The 21,802-nt window shown below is 37.2% G+C and overlaps 2 protein-coding genes across 4 annotated transcripts in view; one reads left to right on the forward strand and one right to left on the reverse strand.

Annotated features, from left to right (window-relative positions):
- Positions 1-21,802, reverse strand: part of XPO5 (exportin 5) — a 55,560-nt gene that overhangs the window by 12,007 nt on the left and 21,751 nt on the right. Inside the window, exons 9-21 of the mRNA XM_001365895.5 lie at positions 20,725-20,824; positions 19,846-19,929; positions 19,139-19,264; positions 17,971-18,061; positions 17,318-17,446; positions 16,190-16,305; positions 14,588-14,743; positions 13,188-13,229; positions 12,139-12,228; positions 10,620-10,819; positions 9,810-9,909; positions 8,509-8,690; positions 3,316-3,416 (exon numbers count right to left, since the gene is read on the reverse strand). Of these exons, the coding sequence (XP_001365932.1) occupies positions 3,316-3,416; positions 8,509-8,690; positions 9,810-9,909; positions 10,620-10,819; positions 12,139-12,228; positions 13,188-13,229; positions 14,588-14,743; positions 16,190-16,305; positions 17,318-17,446; positions 17,971-18,061; positions 19,139-19,264; positions 19,846-19,929; positions 20,725-20,824 (1,517 nt within the window). The remainder of the gene's footprint in view (positions 1-3,315; positions 3,417-8,508; positions 8,691-9,809; positions 9,910-10,619; positions 10,820-12,138; positions 12,229-13,187; positions 13,230-14,587; positions 14,744-16,189; positions 16,306-17,317; positions 17,447-17,970; positions 18,062-19,138; positions 19,265-19,845; positions 19,930-20,724; positions 20,825-21,802) is intronic.
- The window catches only part of POLH (DNA polymerase eta), a 96,828-nt gene continuing 77,726 nt past the window's right edge, over positions 2,701-21,802 (forward strand). The window contains exon 1 of one of the 3 annotated variants that reach the window (XM_056818276.1): positions 2,701-2,797. The gene's annotated coding sequence lies outside the window, so the exon portion shown is untranslated. Of the gene's footprint in view, positions 2,798-17,351; positions 17,489-21,802 lie in introns of those variants that run through there. The other 2 variants (XM_007483975.3, XM_007483974.2) reach the window with 2 other exon arrangements.

The raw sequence follows: 21,802 nt of genomic DNA on the forward strand, positions 1-21,802 counted from the left end.
ATTTGGTCCATTCAAATTTTGAAGGAGTTTGTTACCTAGGGTTTTATACCTCTTATTTCAAGCTGTTTATTTCTTTTCCAATTCTTTCTTTCATAGTGCTCATTTCTTTTCCAATATTATCTTCAAAGACTCTTATTCCATTTTAAACTCCTCTTGCTTCATCTCTTCCAGAAATTCATTTAAGTTGCGCCCAAGCTATGTTTTTTTCTGAGGCATTGCTTGTAGATGTTTTGGAGTCAATTTCTTCTTCTTCTGGGTTTGAAAGTCCCTGCCACTATAATAGCTCTTTATCATAGGGTTTGTTTTCCTATTCTTTCAGCCTATTTCCTGACTTTGGACTTGATATTAGGGTTGGGTTCTGCACAACTTATGGAGGAAAGGTCTGGGCTGGTCCTGTTGCTATTTGCTTAAGATACTGATTATGTGTTACTGCAGGAGCTTAGGACCATGTTGGGGACCATGAAGCTTTCAATACTCCCAATGTGAAGAGATCAAGGGCAAGGTCTGATTTCTTGCCTCTGAACTGGGTTTAGGTATGAATAAGAAGAGATGCTATAGGTCTTTGCCATAATCAGTTGGCTGAAGAGCTATTGGCTCAGAGCAGTGGCATGAAGCTCCTCTTTGGTCTGGGATTCCTACCCTGATTATTCCTCTGCAGGATGGGCTAGATGCTTTTCAGAAGTTCCCATCTCACTCCATTCTGCATCTGTGGCCCAGAACTGTTTAGTGAGTGATAAAGCTGCCATTTGGCATATATGTCCCTATTGTAGTTCTGGGAGTACCCAAACAGGGTCTGTGGCAGTCTTTTCCTAGGTGCTGGAGAACTCTACTGCAGTTTACTCTTGCCCCTACCCAGTTTCCAATATCTGTAGAACTCTAAAATTGACCTTTTCTGACCTATTCTCCATCAGAATAAGGTCTGGTGCACTTTATAGATCTGTTTGGAGGAGTGGTTGATGGGAATTTAGTTGCACTCCTTCCTTCTCCTCAGCCATCTTCAGGAAGAAGACTGTTGAGGTTCATATTGTTTTACCACTCAACCTTAAACTGATAGTGATAAAGAAATGAAGTGGTGTGGGTTGAGTGTCCAGATTCTCAAGAGGCTGGTCAAGGCTTCAAAGTACTTTGAATTTGAGGTTTGGTTTGAGAGATATGTGAAGAAATGTATTAGCCAGTTACTTTAGTTCAGCAGTATGTCTTTTTTTTTTAATTAAAAAAAATTTTTTTTAAACCTGTACCTTCCATCTTGGAGTCAATACTGTGTATTGGCTCCAAGGCAGAAGAGTGGTAAGGGCTAGGCAATGGGGGTCAAGTGACTTGCCCAGGGTCACACAGCTGGGAAGTATATCTGAGGCCAGATTTGAACCCAGGACCTCCCATCTCTAGACCTGGCTCTCAATCCACTGAGCCACCCAGCTGCCCCCTGTGGTTTGTCTTTTAAAGCACTCAGAGCTACTAAAACCATGGTCTTTTGGTGCTCTATTTTATGTGGAATAAAATGCCCCAAAGTTCCTATTTTGCCCTAGTGGAGGCTCTTACTGAAATGGATAATGGCTAATATCATTGTAGCAATATTTAAACTTATTAAAATCTTCCAAAAGCACATTTATGTTTAGCCATAAAGGGATGCTTCCTTTAAAAGTGCCAGTTTGTATAAGAAGGCTTGAAAGTATGACACTATTCATATGAATACAGTAACTCATGGGAAAAAAACTAAAAAGATTAACAAAATGGAAATACATTTCTATCTCAGTGGATAAAGAGGGGTTTTTTACTTTAATACAAATTGAAATCCAATCATGGGCTGGTCAGCTTGAGTAGTCCACTTAGTCTGAATGGCTGCTTATATTTCCTATCTACCTCTCCTTGCCTTTCCTTTCCTAGTGTCCTTTGAACCTCCAGGTTTCTAGTGAAACTTGACCTGTAATTAGATACTGAAGCAAGTTGAAAAAGGTTACTCTAAAAGTATTAAGTGTGCCATTGGTCAAATAAGTTCAAATATTGAAAGAGATGGAGCTTATTATTTTATATATTTATAATATTTTATTGAGATTATGTAATCTCTTAATATTTTATATACCTATGTTTTAAAAACATTTTCTACTTATACAAAAGCAAGCTAATCTTTTAGTCTATAGATTAGGCACCCGTACTTTTCTATTTGGCACTCTTGTTACCTGGTAGTAGTATAGCCAAATCACAGGTGTAGCAAGAGGAAAATGGATCTTCTTGAGTTAAATTTTTAACACATAAGTGATATAGTATGCACTTGATCAATCCACTATAGTCTGTCAGCCTGTGTTAAATGTGGGATCATAGCTACTACAGGACAAATAAATTCTTACAATCATGCTGTATTTGGAACAATTCTTGTTTTACAAATGAGAAAATTGATGTTCAGAAAGGTTAAATAATAACAGCACCAACAACAGAAATTTACATAAACTTTTTTAGTTTTGCAAAGCAGATATTATCTCATGTCACCCCCACAATAACCTTGCAAAACCAGGTACTACAGGCTTTATTATCCTCATTTTAAAAATAAGGAAACTGAGGAACATTTTCCACCAGCTTCAGAGCTTTTGGATTTCTCTGGATCTCTTCAACCTGCCTTCCTTCATCATGGAACGCATCACTGGGAAATCTCATTATGATGCCAGATTGAATCTGCCTAGTACTTCCAACTCATCAAGAAGTACCCTCTATGTCTCTGGACCATATTACTGGAGGGCAGGGCTGTTACTCCAGACCCTCAATGGAGGAGGCTCAGCACTGTATTCTCCCCATTTCCTACCAGGTATTCTGCTTCTGGAGTTTGATGGAACTCTCCATCATGCCCCTGTTCTATATGCCTTACCTGCCTCCTTCCTCTACTTTCAGCTTCCTTTTGGTTACTTTCTTTCCTTATTAGACTATTAACTCCTTGAGGAGAGGGACTGTCTGTTTTTCTTTGTATTTGTATTCCCAGTACGTAGCATACTGCCTGGCACATTAGGTGCTTAACCAATGTTTACTGATCACTGACTAGGAATAGAGATATTAAGTAACTTATCAGGGTTATAGAACTAATAATTTATTTGAATCCAGGTATTTGTGGTTCCAGAGCTAATACTCTTTTCATTACAATATACCATGTGGGTATATCAAGATCATAGTAGTTGTGGTGTGGTACATGAAAGTTATTATTAGTGATACAGGAACCAGACCAATTAAGCAGTTGAAATTGCTCTAGATGCACACTCCCAGAAATTCTTAGAGTAGGGGAGAAGAAACTGGGAAAGTTGAATTTCTTAGAGGAAATGAAAGGTTTCTTACCCAAGATAGCATTCTTTTCTACTTCGAGCATATCCAAAGCCTTTGAGAAATTATCTCCCAGTTTAGCCAGTACCTCTGGTGTGTACAAAGTATTGTGGGTTCTGAAAAAGAGAAGTTGCTTTATATGTATATGTTTCTCCCAGTCTGACATGAAAGAGGGAAGGTAACAGCAGAGATTGCCTTGTGCTGTGCATCTGCCTCCATATCCCCACTGGCATGCAGATGGAGATGTTCTTAAAACTCCTCTTAAAAGAGGTCAGGAAAGAGGGCACAACATAACCCGAGTGCTCCTCAGGAAGAGGGTTCAGAATGGAAGCCTGGAACTCTGCCATGGAGTATAAACATAGAATATGGAACAAAGGAAAAAGGAAGGTAGCCATTAACCTAACAAACACTTCAGCAGGGCAATCTCAGCACCAGGGTTGGGTGGTGACATTTTCTTGAACCTAAAGCAGATCTGTTCTGGCTACTCCTAGAGATCTAGGCAGACTAACAGACACTCCAAAGGAGGAGGAAAGGAAGTAGAAGAGATGAATTGTCCAACTTTTTCACAATCTTACACCTCTACTCCAACAAATGGAGGTTGTCCTAACATCACCAGAGGCATGTAGTCAGTACCTCTTGTTGCAACAATCAAAAATAATTCCAATTTGTTTGCCACTAGAAACATAAAGTGATTATTTTAGGAACAGTTTTTCCCTAGCCCAATGAAGATACCCTTTTCTATATTCTGAAACAAATTTCATTATATCACATGGTTGTTTTGCTCATCACCTAACATTATAGCCACACAATACTCTACAAACCCATAATGTCAACTCAAGTTATAACTGAACGCCAATGGATAACACTACAAAATTGCATTCCCAAGCTGGCCCACAAAGGTGTATCATTTGATAAGACACGAAGTCTCAACTGTTCCAGTCTTTACTGATGTAGATTTCTACTCATGTAAGATTGACCTTTGATAACTAGGACTTTGAGAAGAATTGAGTTGTTTCAGTAACACAAGTTTTGCTGCTAATGTCTACATTAGGAGATGAGATAAAAAGATGGAGGTGCAACTATTCCCACCTGAAACTTTTTGGGCAGCAAGAAACTGGGAGATTATTAATGCTAAAAACATAAGCTTGAGTCCTAAATAAACAGAGAAAGAAGTTGCTGCCAACTTCTAGCAAGACAAAGAAACCAGTTGCCAGTAAACAATGTAAAAAGACCCCAACACTATTGTCTCCAATTCTAATCTTTTCCAAAAATATTATAAAGCACAAAGAGGGAAGATCTATGAATATGGACTTGAAAGGTTGTAGTTCTTCTGAAACCTATCATTTCCCCTCCCCTGCTAAATGATTTTCTATTGAATTATATTCTCAGACTCCAAATGGCTAGAGATGGATAGTCTTCAAGATAGAAATAATCTTCTTACATGGTCTCATCAGGCAAACTATTATACATGGGCTTGTACTGATCTGGCAAGATAACTGATTCTTGGAATGGGAAACCAGAAAGGCAGTGAGTTTTGCTCATAATCCACACAAAGGGAGCCAGAGTCCTGGAACCACCTAAGAGACCTATAATGGTAGGTTAGAAACAACCAAATACCAAGACAACTCCACTGATAGTAAGAAGTCCGTTTTAAAAATGGTTGAGTGGCTCTTCTCAGGGACAGACTTTTTGGTTTGAGCCAAATTCTGGCTTACTGGCCTATGACAAGGCATACAGAGTAGAGCTCAGATTAAAAGTTAAACAGATTTCCTATGAGGAACAAAGAATACTCTCTCAGCCCATGTTCCTAAAATTGAACTTGGCCCCTACAGTCTAGACAAAGTAAGGCTGGAAGTTTCAGTAACACCATTCTGCTATATCCACTCAGAGTAAATGGCTTATTCAATAGAGTCAAATCCTTGATGGTTCCCAATAGACCCAGCTTACCAGGAGCCAACCCCAATAGCCTAGGATAGTGAACTAAACACTGGGGGGCAATGGAGTGGAGGAATGGGAGAGGAAGACACAATGTTTCCCCTGGGATTGGGCCTGAACTAAGGTCTCCCAAAGGCCTTGTCCCCACACCAAAATGACTTACCTGAGTAGATACTGGCTGTTTTTAAGACCAAGGAACAGTGACTAGGAAGCTGCTCTGACCTGCCCTCCATAGCCTCCCCTCCTGCCCATGGCATATCAAAAGCATCACACAGCAACCTATGGAGATGAGGGAGCATAGCCATTTACTCTTGAAAAAGTCAGTGCAATCTGCCATCTTTTTTTCTTCTGAATTACTTACAGTTTCTCTTAGCTGCTTCCACCCATGTGTTGCTACTTTAGAAAAAGATGCTGTTTCATGCTTTCTGCCAATAACAGTTCTTGAGGCAAGATCCTCAAAATGCTGGGGAGAAATATCTTTGGTTCTTATCCATAAATACATGTGATTACCATCCCTAGATGGACTTCAGGAAGTATAAAGATTACTGCACTAAAGTGGCAAAAATTATTGATGTTACAGGGATCCTAGGGTTCTTTTTTCTCACTGTTTACCCCTGTCCATTCAGTAATTTTAATGCTAAGGAAGATGCTAATGTCATTTCTACTCCCTCTCATTCAAGTATGTTTACCCAAGGTCTCATAAATGGACTTCTAGTTTAGGTAATGAACACACTATTCACTTGTATGAATTTTGACCTCACCTACTGCTGAATGCCTAGCACAGTATCCCCAAAACAAGAAGGCATACTTAAGAATAGTCTTGTACTGAAGATTCTGGATTACCAAAACAATTTCATAATTATAGCACCAATACTATTTATTGTCAAATGATCTTCCTATCAACAACTATAAATCTGTGTATAACAAATAAAGCCCCTTCAAGCATAAATTTAAACCAAGCACAAAAGTGTCTATTAGAATAGAGGATAAAAGTATGACTGATGAAATGAACCTTTGGAGAACAAGAGAGTTCTGTGTGAAAATTCAAGTGTCTCCCCAAATTTTACTATCCCCAACCAACTCATAAACAAGTTTATTTAACCCTGGATTCCAAATAGCCACATTATAATAAAACCCATCTTATTCTAAAGAGCCAAATGCCAACCTTCACCTTCTTCCCCCAATAGACAAATTTAGAGGCAGGAGATGTTGTCAATATCTTGGCTATTGACCTTTCTCAAAACCCAAGCCTGGTCTGTTTTTTAAAAATTGTCATTCTTGACCCTGGGCAAGTCACTTGACCCCCATTGCCTAGCCCTTACCACTCTTCTGCCTTGGAGCCAATACACAGTATTGACTCCAAGACGGAAGGTAAGGGTTTAAAAAAAAAAATTGTCATTCTTGCTCCACAGCACCAACTGGGCCTTCCTGAGGAAGAGAAAATCCCTCAATCAACATTTACTAAAGCACCCATTTGTGTTAGAACTTTGGAGTTTCTAACAGCATAGGAATATGATAATAATCAAGGTGACATTCTGAAGCAACTTTGTATATGTCCTTAGTTAACTTATTTCAACATTCAGTTTTGGTTCTAACCACATTAACAGTACTGCTTTCCCTGCCTGGTAGCCTATTCTTATTCAAATACTTAGGTTCTGTAAAAGTCTAGTAAGAGGAAGCCTTAAAGGAATTAAAGACTGTTTTATGCCCTTCTGGCTATGTGAATCTGTCACTATATCAAATTAAACCATGCCATGACAAATGAATCTTTTATTCTTAAGAACACCAAGATGGCTATAGTTTTTTCTTTGCCTAAATTTGTAATACTATGCCCCAAAGTCCTGTAGCCCAATTCAAAACCAACATTTATTGCAGACTACTTTCTCTGGAAATTAAGACAACATGTTGATACAAATCAAGACAATAACCCCCTACCTCTACTAGATGTTCAGATAGCTGACAAACAATCTTTATTGCTGCTCTTCTAGTCCAGATGAGTGAGTGCAGGACACCACATGGACAACCTGAGATATAAGCACCTTGGACTGCCCAACTATGCTCTGAAGCTTTGGCCAGCAAAGTAACAAATGGGGTTGATCCCCTAGCCCCAAATTTCAACATGGACAATACTGAAAGAGATAAGTGGATACTCAAATTCAACTTTGGACAAGAAAGAACCAGATTCTACTTCTCCCTTTGAAAAAATTCATTGTGACAGCTACCCCAAACCCAGGAAATACACAATCCCTACAATTTCAAATATTGATTTATGACATATCCTTTTCTGCTTGTTTCATAGATTAAATCACGTAGGATGGTGTAGTGAGTCAAAACACAAAGACTTCTGATGCTTATTAGCTGTGTGACAGGTCATTTAATCTCTCAGTGACCCAGACAACTTAAGACGACGATGACGACGACGACAACAACAACAAAAACCCCCTTTATCTTCTGACTTAGAATCAACACTATGTATTGGTTCCAAGGCAGAATAATGATAAGGGCTAAACAGTGGGGGATGAGTAAAGTGATTTGCCCAAGATCAAACAGCTAGGAAGTGTTGGGGGTAATTTGAACCCGGTACTTCTTGCCTCTGGGCCTGGCGCTTAATCCACTGAGCCACCTAGTTGTCCTTCACCAGACAACTTTCTAATACTCACAGTTTCTGGGCAGGTGATTATCATTGATAAAGTGAGTTTATCACTGTGAGCACCCCAGAGATAACATCACAGGTTCAACTCAGTTTCTTCCCCCCTCTCCCCAGATCTAGTAAATGAAGGGTAGGATATAAACATCTCCATCATGTGTCAACTTTCTTCTTCTCAGCTCACAGCCAGTAAATATATTTCATACATTTGTGGTCAGATAATTGTTATGCTCACTTCACATGAATTTCTTTTAAAGAACCACATTCACAAAGCACAGACTGCTCAGAAGAGCAATTACTTTATTGTGCATGATTTATATCAAATGCAGCTCAAAGTCAAAGAGGAATGAGAGTTAGGGACAAGTGAAGACAACAGCTAATTTGGAAAAAGCAGCTATGGGTTTCTATTCAGTATCAAAACCAGGTCAGGTAAGAAATGAAGTATTCCTTTTCACTAGGGTCTCCTACATTCAGGGGTTATTTTAAGAAAAGGGCAACCAAAATAAACTGTGGCACCAGTCTAGGTGCCAGGACACAATCCCATTAATTCCAATGGGAGGACATATATTGAGGCAATGCAAACAATTAAACTTAAATTTAGAAAATGCCCTATCAGCTTGACCCACCTTATAAGAGCAAGCAAATTGTCGAGAAGTTTCAGGACATGCTCTGTGCAAGGATTACGAAAGATTGGATTGCCACTTGGAGTATAGCCAACCACAAATCCTCCAGCCTTAGCCTCTTCTAGGTCTGTGGGCCATCGAGCCCTTTTCACAACTCCCAGAATGGTGTATACACAAAAACTTATCTATAGCAAAAAGAAAAAAACAGAGATAAATACAAGGCGAAAAATGAACAGGACCAACTCTTCTTAGCAAAGGCTTATTTAGTGCTTTGGCAAAAGCAGTATGAGGCCAGCGAGAAGGTGAAGACGTCCCCTCCACTTGCTCACTGGACCTTGTTCTCTTTAAGCCAGCAAAGCCCAAGGGGAGTCCTCCAGCCGCCCCTCTCCGGGCCGGTGGTAGCCTCTGGAAACCTGTTTACAAGCTTCCCCACCATGAGGATACCTTCCAGGGTATGCAACGACCCTTCCACAGGAGCTTATGACTGGAAGATGTCTTGGTGCTAGTCGTGCTGAGTCGAGTGTCTGCAGGATATGCTCTAAAAGGAAGTGTTTGGGTCACCACTATCTTGTCTCCCTGCAGCACAATGCTCCGAAGACTGACCGCAAACCTCGCTCCTGTAACAGGTCTGAAAGTGGATTAACATCTCCAGGGCGACCATTGTCTTACAATGGTGCTCAGTGGTTCAGAGTTTGTTTGGCTGTCATTTGGTCAAATTATCGATCTTTTAAATGTTGACTCCTTCAATTCTACTCCAAGAACAAGAGTCAGTAGTAGCTCATGCAACATCAGGGAAGGGAAGAAAATTCCCATCATGGAACATTCTGCGTCTCCAACCCACATAGATTAATTCACTTTAGGATCTTATAAGTCTTTGACTGTTATCTAATTTATTTCCTTGCATTCTCTTGGACTATCCAAATTCACCTTCCCCAGCAAACTGTTACTAAGACCTTTATGTTATGTTTTATTTAGAGCTGAAACAATGCTGGTTGAGAGACCATTGACTTTCCATGCTCATCTCTGATTCATTTTCGTGATACTTTCTATTTCAAGTGTTTAGAACCTTTTGAAATCAAGTAATTATCAGTCATTCTTTTATGAGAACACAGTTTAGAAAATCTCATTTGTAAAAAAAAAGCAATTTAGAGCAGCAGCAACAGCAGAAATATTCCTAGATCAATTCTCAGAATGTCAATGGGAGAGGCCCAGAACTAGCTGGACTCTAAGGCTAGAAAAAAGATCACAGAGCCACACAATGATCAGTATAGAACTTGCTTTCCCAGAAAAGGCTCATTACTTACTCGTGAACGATTTAGACCATTGGCATCTTCCAGGCCTGGTTCACAGATTTTGTTATCAGCACCCACATAGGCAATAAAAGCATCAGCATCTGATAGCACTCTGAGATTTGGGCACAGAGGGGAAGAGAATATTAGTCAGTATTTTCATAGCTTCAACCCAATTGGATGCAAAAAAATCTGGTTGCCACCATGTACTCCACACAATATATACAAATATCACCATTTTCTTCCACAAGAAGAGGCTGTGGTTATTTTTGCATTAAAGAATTTGTTTCAATGGCAAGGAGTACAATTACTTTAAGTCATTTAATTCTTATTTAATATGTACTTAGTCACAGGGATCAAAGAAGGGGAACCTTCCTTTTAAATGGGCACTTGTGCCTATATATGTGGCTTCAACATGTGCTGATTCTCTTATCTTTTCACCCCCTCTCAGCTACAGTGAATAATAAAAGTCCAAAAGAAGTATCACAAACTTAAGTCTAAGGCCAGTTTGGACTGGCCATATGACTCAGCACTGACCATTAAACTCATGTATATGCATTGTGCTGCCTAGACTAGAACAAACTCTCTTGGCTCCAAGTTATTTTACAGCTAATTACTTTAATAGAATCTAGAAACCCCTGAATGATACCTCTCCAACATTATATTTTTATAAACTCCTTAAAATAGGATTCCACAGACCACTGTTACCTACACAAGTCAAAAAGTTGCTTTCCTTCTTCTGTAGACTTTGAAGGGTTTCCCCGCCTCAGTTTCCCTAGGGTTCTTATAAGCTTCCAGAAGGATGAGAGATAGGATCAACTGTACCTTTGCATCTCTTCGGAAAGCCAAAGGTTGGCAACTGGTGACATCAACTCCTCCAGGAAAACTTTCTGCCGCTTGTAGTCCTTGAACTGATTGCTAATTAGAACCAGGGCTTCCATAAGAGCACATTTTTCCATCTGTGTCAGGAGCAGCTCATTGGAGAGCAGCTGCTTTACATGGTTATAAAGCATGTCAAAGTTGGGCTGTAAATTACAAACAGGTTTTAATTAATGTATCTCTATGTCTATGTGTGTGAATATATATATATATATATATATCCATCCATGAGTGTGCGTGCATGCATGTGCGTATTCTAGATTTCCTTCTGTATTTTGCACACACAATTTCTACCATGTCATTTGTTATAAGGGGGAAAAATAGCAAAATTGATTAATATGATGTAAAAATGACATTCTATATATAATGTTTCACATTCATGGTGCCTATCCTCTCCCTTCTGACAAAGGAAAACCCCCAAAAATCTGCTATAGAAACTGTGTCTGACCACATTTACAACTGTTGTCTCCCAGCCGTGACCTCCTTCCCTCGAGAGTGAGGAGGCATATATCATTCATTACTTCTGGCCATAAGACCACTTTTAATCCACTTGGCTGCGAGATTTACTTTTTATGGAGAAAGCTACAGATATTTAAAGAAGGCCACAAATGTGAAGTTTAACTTAACTGGGCTCACTGAACTGTTTAGAAAGTCCAGAGTCTTTTAGGAAGGCAAGAGTTAGAAGATAATCATCACTGTAACAGAATTTCCCACATTTTCTAGATGAATTTAACTGTGTAACCCAGACAAAAGCTTTTACTTTTTCCATGCTATGGTAATTGTAAAAACATAAGCAGCTGCTGATTCCACCTGGGCTAATTTTTCTACCCCAATCTTGTTACAAGACTTCATAGACCATGCTGTGTAGTACACATTAAAGAAGGCAAACGGATGTTGTATATTCCTGAAATATATGTCTACTAAATTTATAATTCTCAGGGGAGATTAATTTCCTACTAAAAATATTATTTATTTAGACCAATGGCTCTCAAACTTTTTGGTCCTAGGATCTCTTTATACTGTCAAAAATACTGAAGAACTTTGGTTTATGTGGTTTCTCAATCAATTTACAGTAGAAATTAAAATATCGTAGTTCTACTAAGAGAATTGTTTTGACTTTGTGATCCCCCAAAAGGGAATCCCTCAGACCATATTTTGAGAGCCTCTCATTTAGCCTATGAGGTTGTGTGCCCCATATCTCTTAAAGTCAGGTTATATCACGCTTGGACACAATTGATAGCAGTACTTAAAAGAGTCTTGAAAAGAAATGGAAAGAATGTGCAAATCTACATTGGAAACTAGAGATAATAAGTTTTTCTACAGGAAGAAAAATATATTTGTATTTTTAATGACAGCAAGTCAGATTTTAGAGTTTTTGTTTGAAGTGATGTGTAGTTAAGGCAGTAAACAATAATGAAATGAGCTGAAAGCAGATACAACTTCTTGGTCTTGTTCCAAGTCTTACCAGCACAAGTTGAGGATAGTCGCGACACATTTTGATGATAGAAGAACAAGCATGTCTTCTCACGTTCCTTACAGCACGAGTCCTGGGAGCCTGAAAAGAATATTTTAATAAATTAAGGTGTCAAGTTTAATAGACAACCCCATCAGCTATATAATGTAATCATTTTAAGGGGGAGGGGGAACCTCTCAAGTATTTTACTTGAGCATATAGTGTACAGGGATGAGGAGTGGAAAAGATGCTAAATTAGTAATTATAGGACTTGGATTTGAATTCTAGGATTTCTACTTTATACCTTGTAGGATTCTGAGCAACTTTCTAAACCTTCTTAAGCCTCAATTTTTTAATTTAAATGAAATAGATTTTTTTCTAAGACCCCTCTCACCTCGAAATCTATGCTTTTACTCATACTTATGTGACTCTTAAGCTACTTTTTGACCAAAAGACTTAATTAAGACTAGTGTGTATGATAAAATGTTATAATAGAAAAACCTGGTCTTAAAAAGGCTCTAGATTACTTGTGAAAATGTTTCAACACTCCTTTCTGATCTAAATATTCCTAACCTAGACAGCAAATATTGGGTATATAGTTCTCCATCAAAAAAGGAAATTAAAGAAGATAGGAAATAACTGTCACTTAGGCCTTTTTTTAAAAAAAAATACTGTGTATTTGTTCCAAGGCAGAAGAGTGGTAAGGGCTAGGCAATGGGGGTCAAGTGACTTGCTCAGGGTCACACAGCTGGGAAGTGTCTGAGGCCAGATTTGAACCTAGGACCTCCTGTCTCTAGACCTGGCTCTCAATCAACTGAGCTACCCAGCTGCCCTCTCAGACAGGCCTTCTGCATTGACTTAAAGAGATGAGAAAGATTGGCTCATCTAACATAAGTAGTGAGAAGATTCTATAATTCTTGTTTGTCTATTAGCTCTTAAAAAGACCTCTATATAATCAGAAAAGGAAATTACAAATGACAATATAAGAAGGTCTAAATTAAATGCAAGGTGTCAATATTACTTCTTAGGATTTGGGAAATGAATATAATTAATGATCTTACCTTACTTTCCTCAATGATTTCAAAAGTGACAGATGAAAACAGCTAAAGGGATGAAAGAAAATGATTATTTCTCACTACCAGTAAGGCATCTCTGAAATATGAGTCAATAGACTCTAAACTGAATGCAACATTTTCCTTCTGAAACTTTCTGCCCTTTAAAATGGTACAATTATCTTTCTGGTCATGTCTTCACTGTTGCCTCCCCCCCCCCCCAATTTGATTTCTCTGACATCTTATATCCAAACCTTCCTTAGCCTCATGGTCATTAGTTTCATTTATGCCTTCCTTGCAGTGCATAGAGACTGTTAGATCACTTATTCCCATAGGTCTCTGTGCACCCTCCAAACCAGAGGCATCAAACTCAGGGCCAGAAAAACTCCATAGCAAGGTCTAAACCACATTAAAAGATAATTGTGAAATGTTTAACAAAATAAAAATACAATAGCTAACTTTGATTTGTGGATTTCTAAGTCAACATGAAAGTATTTCTTTCTATTTAAATTAAGTATTTCACTGCTCTAAATTACTGCCAGATTAATCTTCCTAAAGCACAACTTTGATTATATTGCTTTTGCTCAAAAACTTTCAATAACTCACCTTACCTACCAAATAAAGTCCACATTCTTCAGCCTGGCATTCACTGACCCATAATGATCACACTAGTCAAGCTAGACTATCTGTTCTCTCCAAAGGTCTGTGTGCTCATACTTTTCCCAGTGCTTAAGATTATTTTCCCATTCAGCCACCCCCATTTCTACTTCAAGGTTTATTTCAAATGGAAGTCATCTCTTCCAAGGAAGTATTATCTATTCTCCCTACCCAGAAGTAATCTCTCATTCCTATAAACCTCCACGGTATCTTATTTATATCTGTTTAATGCACTTCTTTTTAGTATTGTTATTGGCATGCATGTTTTGTTTCTAAATCTAAATCCTAAACATCTTGAGGGTAAGAACTGTGCCTTGCTCATTGTTGTTTCTGTTAGGACTTTGTATATATAGTAGGCACTTAATAAATGAAGCATGAAAATTTCAACCATTTCATGAAAAGAAGAAATCTAGTAACATTATGGTAAGTTTTACTGATGATAACTAGTCATCACGGTCATTCCACAACAAATAAATAAATAAATGAAAAATTGGCAAAAAAAAATGAATTAAAGAAGTGCCAGCAAGACAACTTATATAGCAGAAAAAAATCAGATAACCCCAAAAGACAAAAGATCCAAATGATTGCTTATTACATAATAATAGTAATTACATTTTAGTCTCCTCCCTCCAAATGATTTTCTTTCAATTTGTGATGCTAGTTAGATCACAAGTTTGATTATGCCTCAAAAGCTACAAATCAATGATTAATTTTGCATAAAAAACATAAAAGGAGATAAGAGAGTTGCCTACCTTAGAAAGGACCTGGGGCAGGTATTCTGGTCTGTAACTGACAAATGGAAAGAGTGCTGAAACATTGGTAAGGACACAGGACAAGATGAGGGGATCCTTGGTATTAAAGTTCAGTACAATCTGCAAGAGTTCTATGCCATCATTCACTGGAATTTCCTGCAACATTAAAATTTCTCTGAGTAACTGTTTAAGCCTATTCACTTCAGTTGTTAAGTTTTTAATAAGACTCTTCAACATACATTTCTAGATACAGAAGCTCAAGAGATCTTTAACAAGCAATAAAATTCCACTACAGGTAGTTAAAAATTGACAATAGAAACTACATAATGGGAGTTCTGGGGTAGGAGGTAGAAAGAAAGGAAAAAAATATTTGGTGAAAGATATAGATGAGAGCGCTATAGTAGGACCCTGTCCTTTCATCATTCAGGCCTACCACATGTTTATTTTTACTTGCATATACTTTGACATAATTTGATTAAAAGAGGGTTTTTAGAAATTCAGTGCCACAAGTTGCTAGATCTATCCACCAAATATTTAATTCTTTGGATGTCTACCTATAAAGCATGATTCTATATTTCTAAGTATGATGGTTTTCTAATAATAACAATTTACAAGTACCAAAAAAAGAATGAAATTCAGGTGTTTTTCTGACATTTCTTTCATTTTTCTTCAAAATTTCATATGATCATCTTCTTCTAAGAGCTAATTCTTCTCATAGATTCACTTATTTGTTTAATTTTCTGATTAAAGTGATTAATTACCAAAAGATTAAACAAAGTGATAAAATAAAATTTCTGAAATAGCAGATAAAACTCTGGATTTAAGAGGCTACCCAAAGATGAAGATACTTTATAAGATTCATTCTGCCAAGGCAGTCAAGGCACTTATTAAGAGCAACAATTACAATATATTATATGCAAGTATGTTTCTAGTTTTTCCAAAATTTTCTCCTTTTATCCATCTAAAGAAAAACAACTACTTACAAGTCAAATACAACCTTTACTGTGTAATTTCCAATGTTTCAATTAATCTGTCATTACTGTTAGCAATGAATACTGCTTCTGTCAATGCAGTATATAGTTCTTCTATAACTGACTTGAAGGTCCTTTAAGAGCTGCAAAGTAGCTAATTATCAGTAGCCAAACTGGCAATAAACTTGTCTAAAACTGACTAGACTAGCCCTCAAAAAACAAATGGTTCATCACTGGGCTTGTGCTGGAAGGCTTTCCAACTTGGTAAGACCTGCCAGAGCTTGTGCTCCATCGGCAAGGACTAGGTTGTCTCCCTGCTATAAAGATTAGGTAACCAACCCTCTTTTTCTACAGAAAGTTTATAATAATTCTTAAAAAAACAAAAAACCAAAAATCCTCATCTTCTGTCGTAGAAGCAATACTGTGTATTGGTTCTAAGGCAGAAGAGTGGGAAAGGGCAAGCAATGGGGGTTAAGTGACTTGCCCAGGGTCACACAGCTAGGAAGTATCTGTGGTCAAATTTGAAGCCAGGACCTCCTCTTTCTAGGCCTGACTTTCTATCCACTGAGCCACCCAGAAGCCCCTTATAATAATTCTAAAGTCATGCAACCAATAGAGACAAACTACTTACTTCTTTATCTAATGTTCGAAACATCTGGTTAATCACACTTTCTGAAAAGAAGGTCATGGCATCCCATTGTACAAAAGAGGGAGAGAAGATTGAACAAAGGCCTTCTCCAGTCCTAGCTGTACAAAGAGAATAGGGCAATGAATTATCTAATTTTAATAAAAGCAGGGAGCTACAATTGTGATCTAATCTAAATCTACTTTACAGATAAAGAAACTCAGTATGATAGATTTCCTTTCTTCTGGTAGTGTCTGACCTATAATTTTAATACATGTTTACTGAATGCTTATATGTTACACAAGCAGCTGATTAATCCAACATTTGGGACTTAACATAATTCCAAATCTTTTCCAATAGAGATGGATTTGCAGGAACTCATCCACATGCTTTTGTCCCATTCTCACCTATTTGTAATAAAAACTTATTAATAGTGTTTGGATTTTGCCTCTTTACTACTTAGATACTACTTGGAAGATTACAAAAGCTAAGTCTTAGCAGGAGCTCTGGTTAGACAGTGACCAATCAATGTAGAGTAACATATTACTAGCTGGTTCTACTGAGCATTTCAATATCAAACTTCCAATTTAAATAAATTTAATATTTCATGGTGATTCAATTACTTTATAAAAGGGAAGATTTGGGCATATTGGCAGAATTATCCTTTAAGTGAGAAAATGCATAAAGCAACTTGCAACTTTAGACATGCAATCAATCAAAAAATACCTACTAAAACAACATACAACTGTCAGTTATCTTTATTACCATTAAATACTCCTTTAAGATATTAAGTTAAGATATTAAGGGTATTATGATTTTTCTGTTTTCAATCCTATTTTTTTCTCTCTCAACTAGATTCAAGTTTCAATGTAAAAAACTCCAGCCAACTCTGATGGGCAGATAGAAAGGAATAACCCTTAAAAGTATTAAAATACTTAAAAGTATTTTAACATTTAGCATGTAAAATATCTTAACATTCCATTAAAACTACTTAAGAGCTTGATATGAAACTTTAGTGGTAATCTAGAAAAAATAGTTCTAGCCTTCCATTTTCCCTCTCACTCCATCATTAATATTTAGTAACTTAAAAAGAAAAAAAAACCCCACAACCCTATTATTTAAAATCAGACTTACAGTTCATTGGTCCAGTATCCACAGGTGTTGAAAGCTGGTACTTCAACCACTCCCCAGCCATCTGAAAACCAGTCTTGGGATCTAGGCGACAGGCCATCCTTATCACCTCTCCCTGCTGAGCTCGGAATGCTATAGAATAGGAGAGAAATCAAGACCTGATCCCAGGAAGAGGTAAGATTTGTATTTGACAGATGAAGTGCTTTGTACATAAGACTGTCTATTTGCTGAGTGAATTAATGAATCCCCAAACACTAGCAGCTGGGTTCTCTAAGTGGCAGAATAATATCAGTTCCTTACTTTTATTGGAGCGAGAAAGGCGAAAGACTATAGGAGGCCTAGGATTGGTCTATGTTAAAAAATGATAAGAGGCTTTCCTTTGCTTTTGAAAAAGGAACTAGACATTGAATAGTACCACAAATATCATCTATAAGAAAATACTTTAACTACATGAGAGTAAAGTAAATGAGAAAGGATATATTGGAAAAGAGCACTCTGAGCACACTTAAACAGTGTGAAATCTAGGGCTCCAGAAAGCTGTGTTGAGAATTTAGAGATCTTCCTGATAAAGAGCCCCAAGGTCTTAAAGTGTGACATAACATAAAAAAATAAATATCCCAAGGCTCATAAAAGGAAGATATTCCAAAATCACTTACAGTTGAAGAAGGCATTGAAGTCCTCGTCACTGTCAAAGTCAAATTGAGAATATTCACAGCTAGCGCTATCTGTTTTAGAAGGAAAGCCAATCTGAAAGAGATACCAACCCAGGGGTAGGGGATGAAAATAGACATTGTGAATTTTGGCTTTTCCCTCTGGGTCATAGAAAAATGTTAGGGGAGAAAAGCCCTGAAAAATGCTAGTTTTTAAATTAAGGAAGTGAAATCTAATGTTAAAATTGTCAATGTGGGAAGACGTATAGTCGTCAATATCCAACAACCTTTCTATCTCCCAAGTCTATAGATCATTTCAAGATCTAAAGTCTGAAATAGAAACATTCTTTTCCTAGTTCATTAGGGAGAATCCTAGACAATAACCTGTTTAGTATCTTTGCCTATAATATGCTGGGATTAAGGGTTAATTTGAATGATACAAAGAAGGGTCTAGGAACATATTCCATAGCAAATACCAAGCTACTTTAAGGAATAAACACAGGAATATGTATATGTGTATTTCCCTTAAGACGTCTTGAAGGCTCCTCAAAAGACCTTAAATCCTGGGACAGCTGGGTGGCTCAGTAGATTGAGAGTCAGGCCCAGAAATGGGAGGTCCTGGGTTCAAATCTGACCTCAGACACTTCCTAGCTGTGTGACCCTGGGCAAGTCACTTAATCTCCATTGCCTAGCCCTGACCACTCTTCTGCCTTAGAACCAATACTGAGTATTGATTCTAAGACAGAAGGTAAGGGTTTAAAACAAACAAACAAACAAACCTTAAATCTGACAAGTATGGCTTTTTGAACAAAGGGGATTCTCTACAGAAATCTTTCTCCACAGAAAATTTCTGTAGGTCAGTTCCTTGAAAGGAAAAGTCCCTTCATTAGTTCTTTATCAGGTTGAGTCCAGGAGCAATCAATTGCTAAGTATTTCTGACTAATAATTCCAGAGGAGACATGTTGAATACTTGTCCATTGAAGCAGAGAAAGTAATCTTTGCAAGAGAATCTATAGTGCCACTAAAGAGATTGGCAGATGGGACTCTCCAGGAGGAACTAGGAAGATGTTATTGTCTAGGGAAGTTATTTTGGTTCTTAATTTGTGCCAGTGAAAAATATTGTATCTTTATGGCTATTTTTCTATAATCAACATATTCATCTCCTATTCCATACCTTCACCAAGTTAGTCATAGAAGCACGGAGATATTTGGGGATCATTCCTAAAAGCAGAGGATCCCGGGATAGAATTTCATGCCGGAAGAGGGCTCCCCAAGTGATCTGAGTTGATGACCGCAGAAACTGAAGGAAAAAACAAACAAAAGACCTATATATTTAAGAGGATCTAGAATCTATATGTGGTTATGTATACACTTTTACTCCTCTACATATTAAAAAAGTTTAATTAAGAGACTCATTTTTGGCTTCTAAGGAAGGCTCTAGACTTTATGATGAGGCAATTTAGCTGATCCTTGAGAGGAGAATAATTATAGTGATAATAGTTGACATTGATATGGACTTTTAAGGTTTTCCAAATGCTTAGTTACATTTGAGTCTCAAACAACCCTAAAGAAGATTTTATAGTTATTATTATTGCCATTCTACAGTTGAGAAAATTTAAGAACTGACTCATCTGTGATCACACAGGATGTGTTTGTTGGAGTGAGTTAGGTTTTCCTGACTATGTCCAGTACATAGCATACCTTACTGAGTACTTCATATATTGAGAGGTAATCTAATTTTAAATATGAAAGTGTAGCTGCTTAAATTACAAAATACAGTCAATAATAATTTACCCTGAACCAAAGAGTCTAAATATAATCGATATTAAGAACTAAAGTCTTGTTTCCTAATGTATCCTCTTTCTTCATCGTATTATTTACCTGACTTGGATGGGTTGTAAAAGCCAGAAAAGACTCCAAGTATTTTCCAAGGTTTGGTGGTGTTTCAACATCATAATCATTTCCCTGTTAGGAAAATATCATTTTAAAGGCTTCTGACAGCCGAAAAAAAAATCACAACAAATGCAGTTTCAAATTCTGAAAAGATATTTAAAGAGCCAGGGAAAGGCAACATTAATGGGGCAAACAGCTTCATTCAGAAACCAATTCTACAGTCAAAAGCTATGATTGGTATTGGACTTAATTTTCCAAGTTTGGTTCATTCTCATCTCTAATTCTTAGCATACAATTATACCACTCAGCAGTTCATTCCTTATGATTAATCAAAAGGTAAACTATCTTTGCCTCTTCTGAGTTAGAACAAAAATGCAGAAAGTACAAATTAATAGAGTCCTCGATTCTTTATTTCCCACAAAAGGAGTTTTATTCACTTGCTCAATCTATTACTTTTATTTCCAGGTTAACAAGTAACAAAACCACTTAACTTAAAGAATATTCACACATCAGAAAAAAAGGAATAATATACTATAGTGAACTGGTGCTTTAAAAGGAAAAAGGATTTTTTTGTGTTTCTACAATCTTGAAGAATACCAACTTTACCTTCATTTAATATTTAGTGTGTATAGTATCTGTTCATTAGCAACCTGCTAGTTAAAAGAAATCCTAAACTTGAATCCTATTCCACTCAAAATATTTAACAGTTTGTAAGACAATCTTCCCATATCAAGTTCAGATTAATGACTAGAACGACTTATATAAATCAAAGGAAATAATTTCTCAGTCCCCTTCCCTGAGGGCATCATTGAATGCTCAAAGATTGGCAAGTACTTCAGACTTCAATGGTCCTTGCAGAATGCTTACCAGCAAAGCACATAGCTGGCTGCCTAAAGCACACAAGACCTGACAAAGTCTCTTCAAGAAAACATAGTGTTTTTCTACCAGGCCTCCACCATCAGCAGTCCTATAAGAGAGAACAGCAAAGAGGGTCTAAGACTGGAAAGACTAAATGGTTAGGTCACAGGGTTCTTCTTTAAACAACATAAACAAGAGTGGCCATTTCTTCTGCCTCCTTCTATGAGTTATATTAAAAGTAAAGATAAAAATGTTGAAAGAAAAAGAAATATGCAATGTTGCTAAATATAACCAAAATTCTCAAGACAAATCCAAGTATCATATTCTCTAGCTTTGACAGCCATGAAATTCTGGCTATTTTTCATTTGAAACTGATAATTTGGGTCATGGATCTATAAACAATAGTTACACTTACAAAAAATACTGGATGGCAACAAGATGAGACTCAAAAGACATCTTTGGGAGAAACAATAAAATTCTCTCTCTGTACATTTCATACTACCAACAGATGCTAAAAGGATATCATCTAACTGGTGCTGATGTTTGTTTTTTTAAGCCACATAAGACTTAACAATGGCCACATGAATTGTGAAAAACCCAAGCCCTGATCTTTTGATTTATTCTGGAGGGAATCCAGGTATACTGACATAATGTAACCCCAGGTTTCTTTTCTGATTATATTTAACAAAAGAGGGTCCAGAACAGGGCAGGTTATACTGCTCTTGCCTTCTGCTCTCATCAGAAGACATCTGAATAACTATTGTCATTGCTGCATTTTGTGGAAAGGATATTAGCAATCTAAAGAAAGTTCAGAGAAAGGATAACAAGATGTAAAGGGCATTGGAGGCCATGCTATCTGAAGATCAGTTGAATGAACTAGAGATGTTGCTTCTGGACTAGGGGAATAATCTTTTTAGTTTACTAATCAGATGGGCTATCCCTTAGAAGAAGAATCAAAATTTATTCTTGACCTTAGAGTGTAAAAATAGGAGCAATGGATGAAAACTGGAGAGTGGCAGGTTTCAGATCAATATACTCCAAGATTCTGAGGCATTAATACTGCGGAGTTGTGAAAAGAAGACAAATT

The sequence above is a fragment of the Monodelphis domestica genome, chromosome 2 (genome assembly GCF_027887165.1).
Source record: "Monodelphis domestica isolate mMonDom1 chromosome 2, mMonDom1.pri, whole genome shotgun sequence".
Classification (NCBI taxonomy): Eukaryota; Metazoa; Chordata; class Mammalia; order Didelphimorphia; family Didelphidae; genus Monodelphis; species Monodelphis domestica.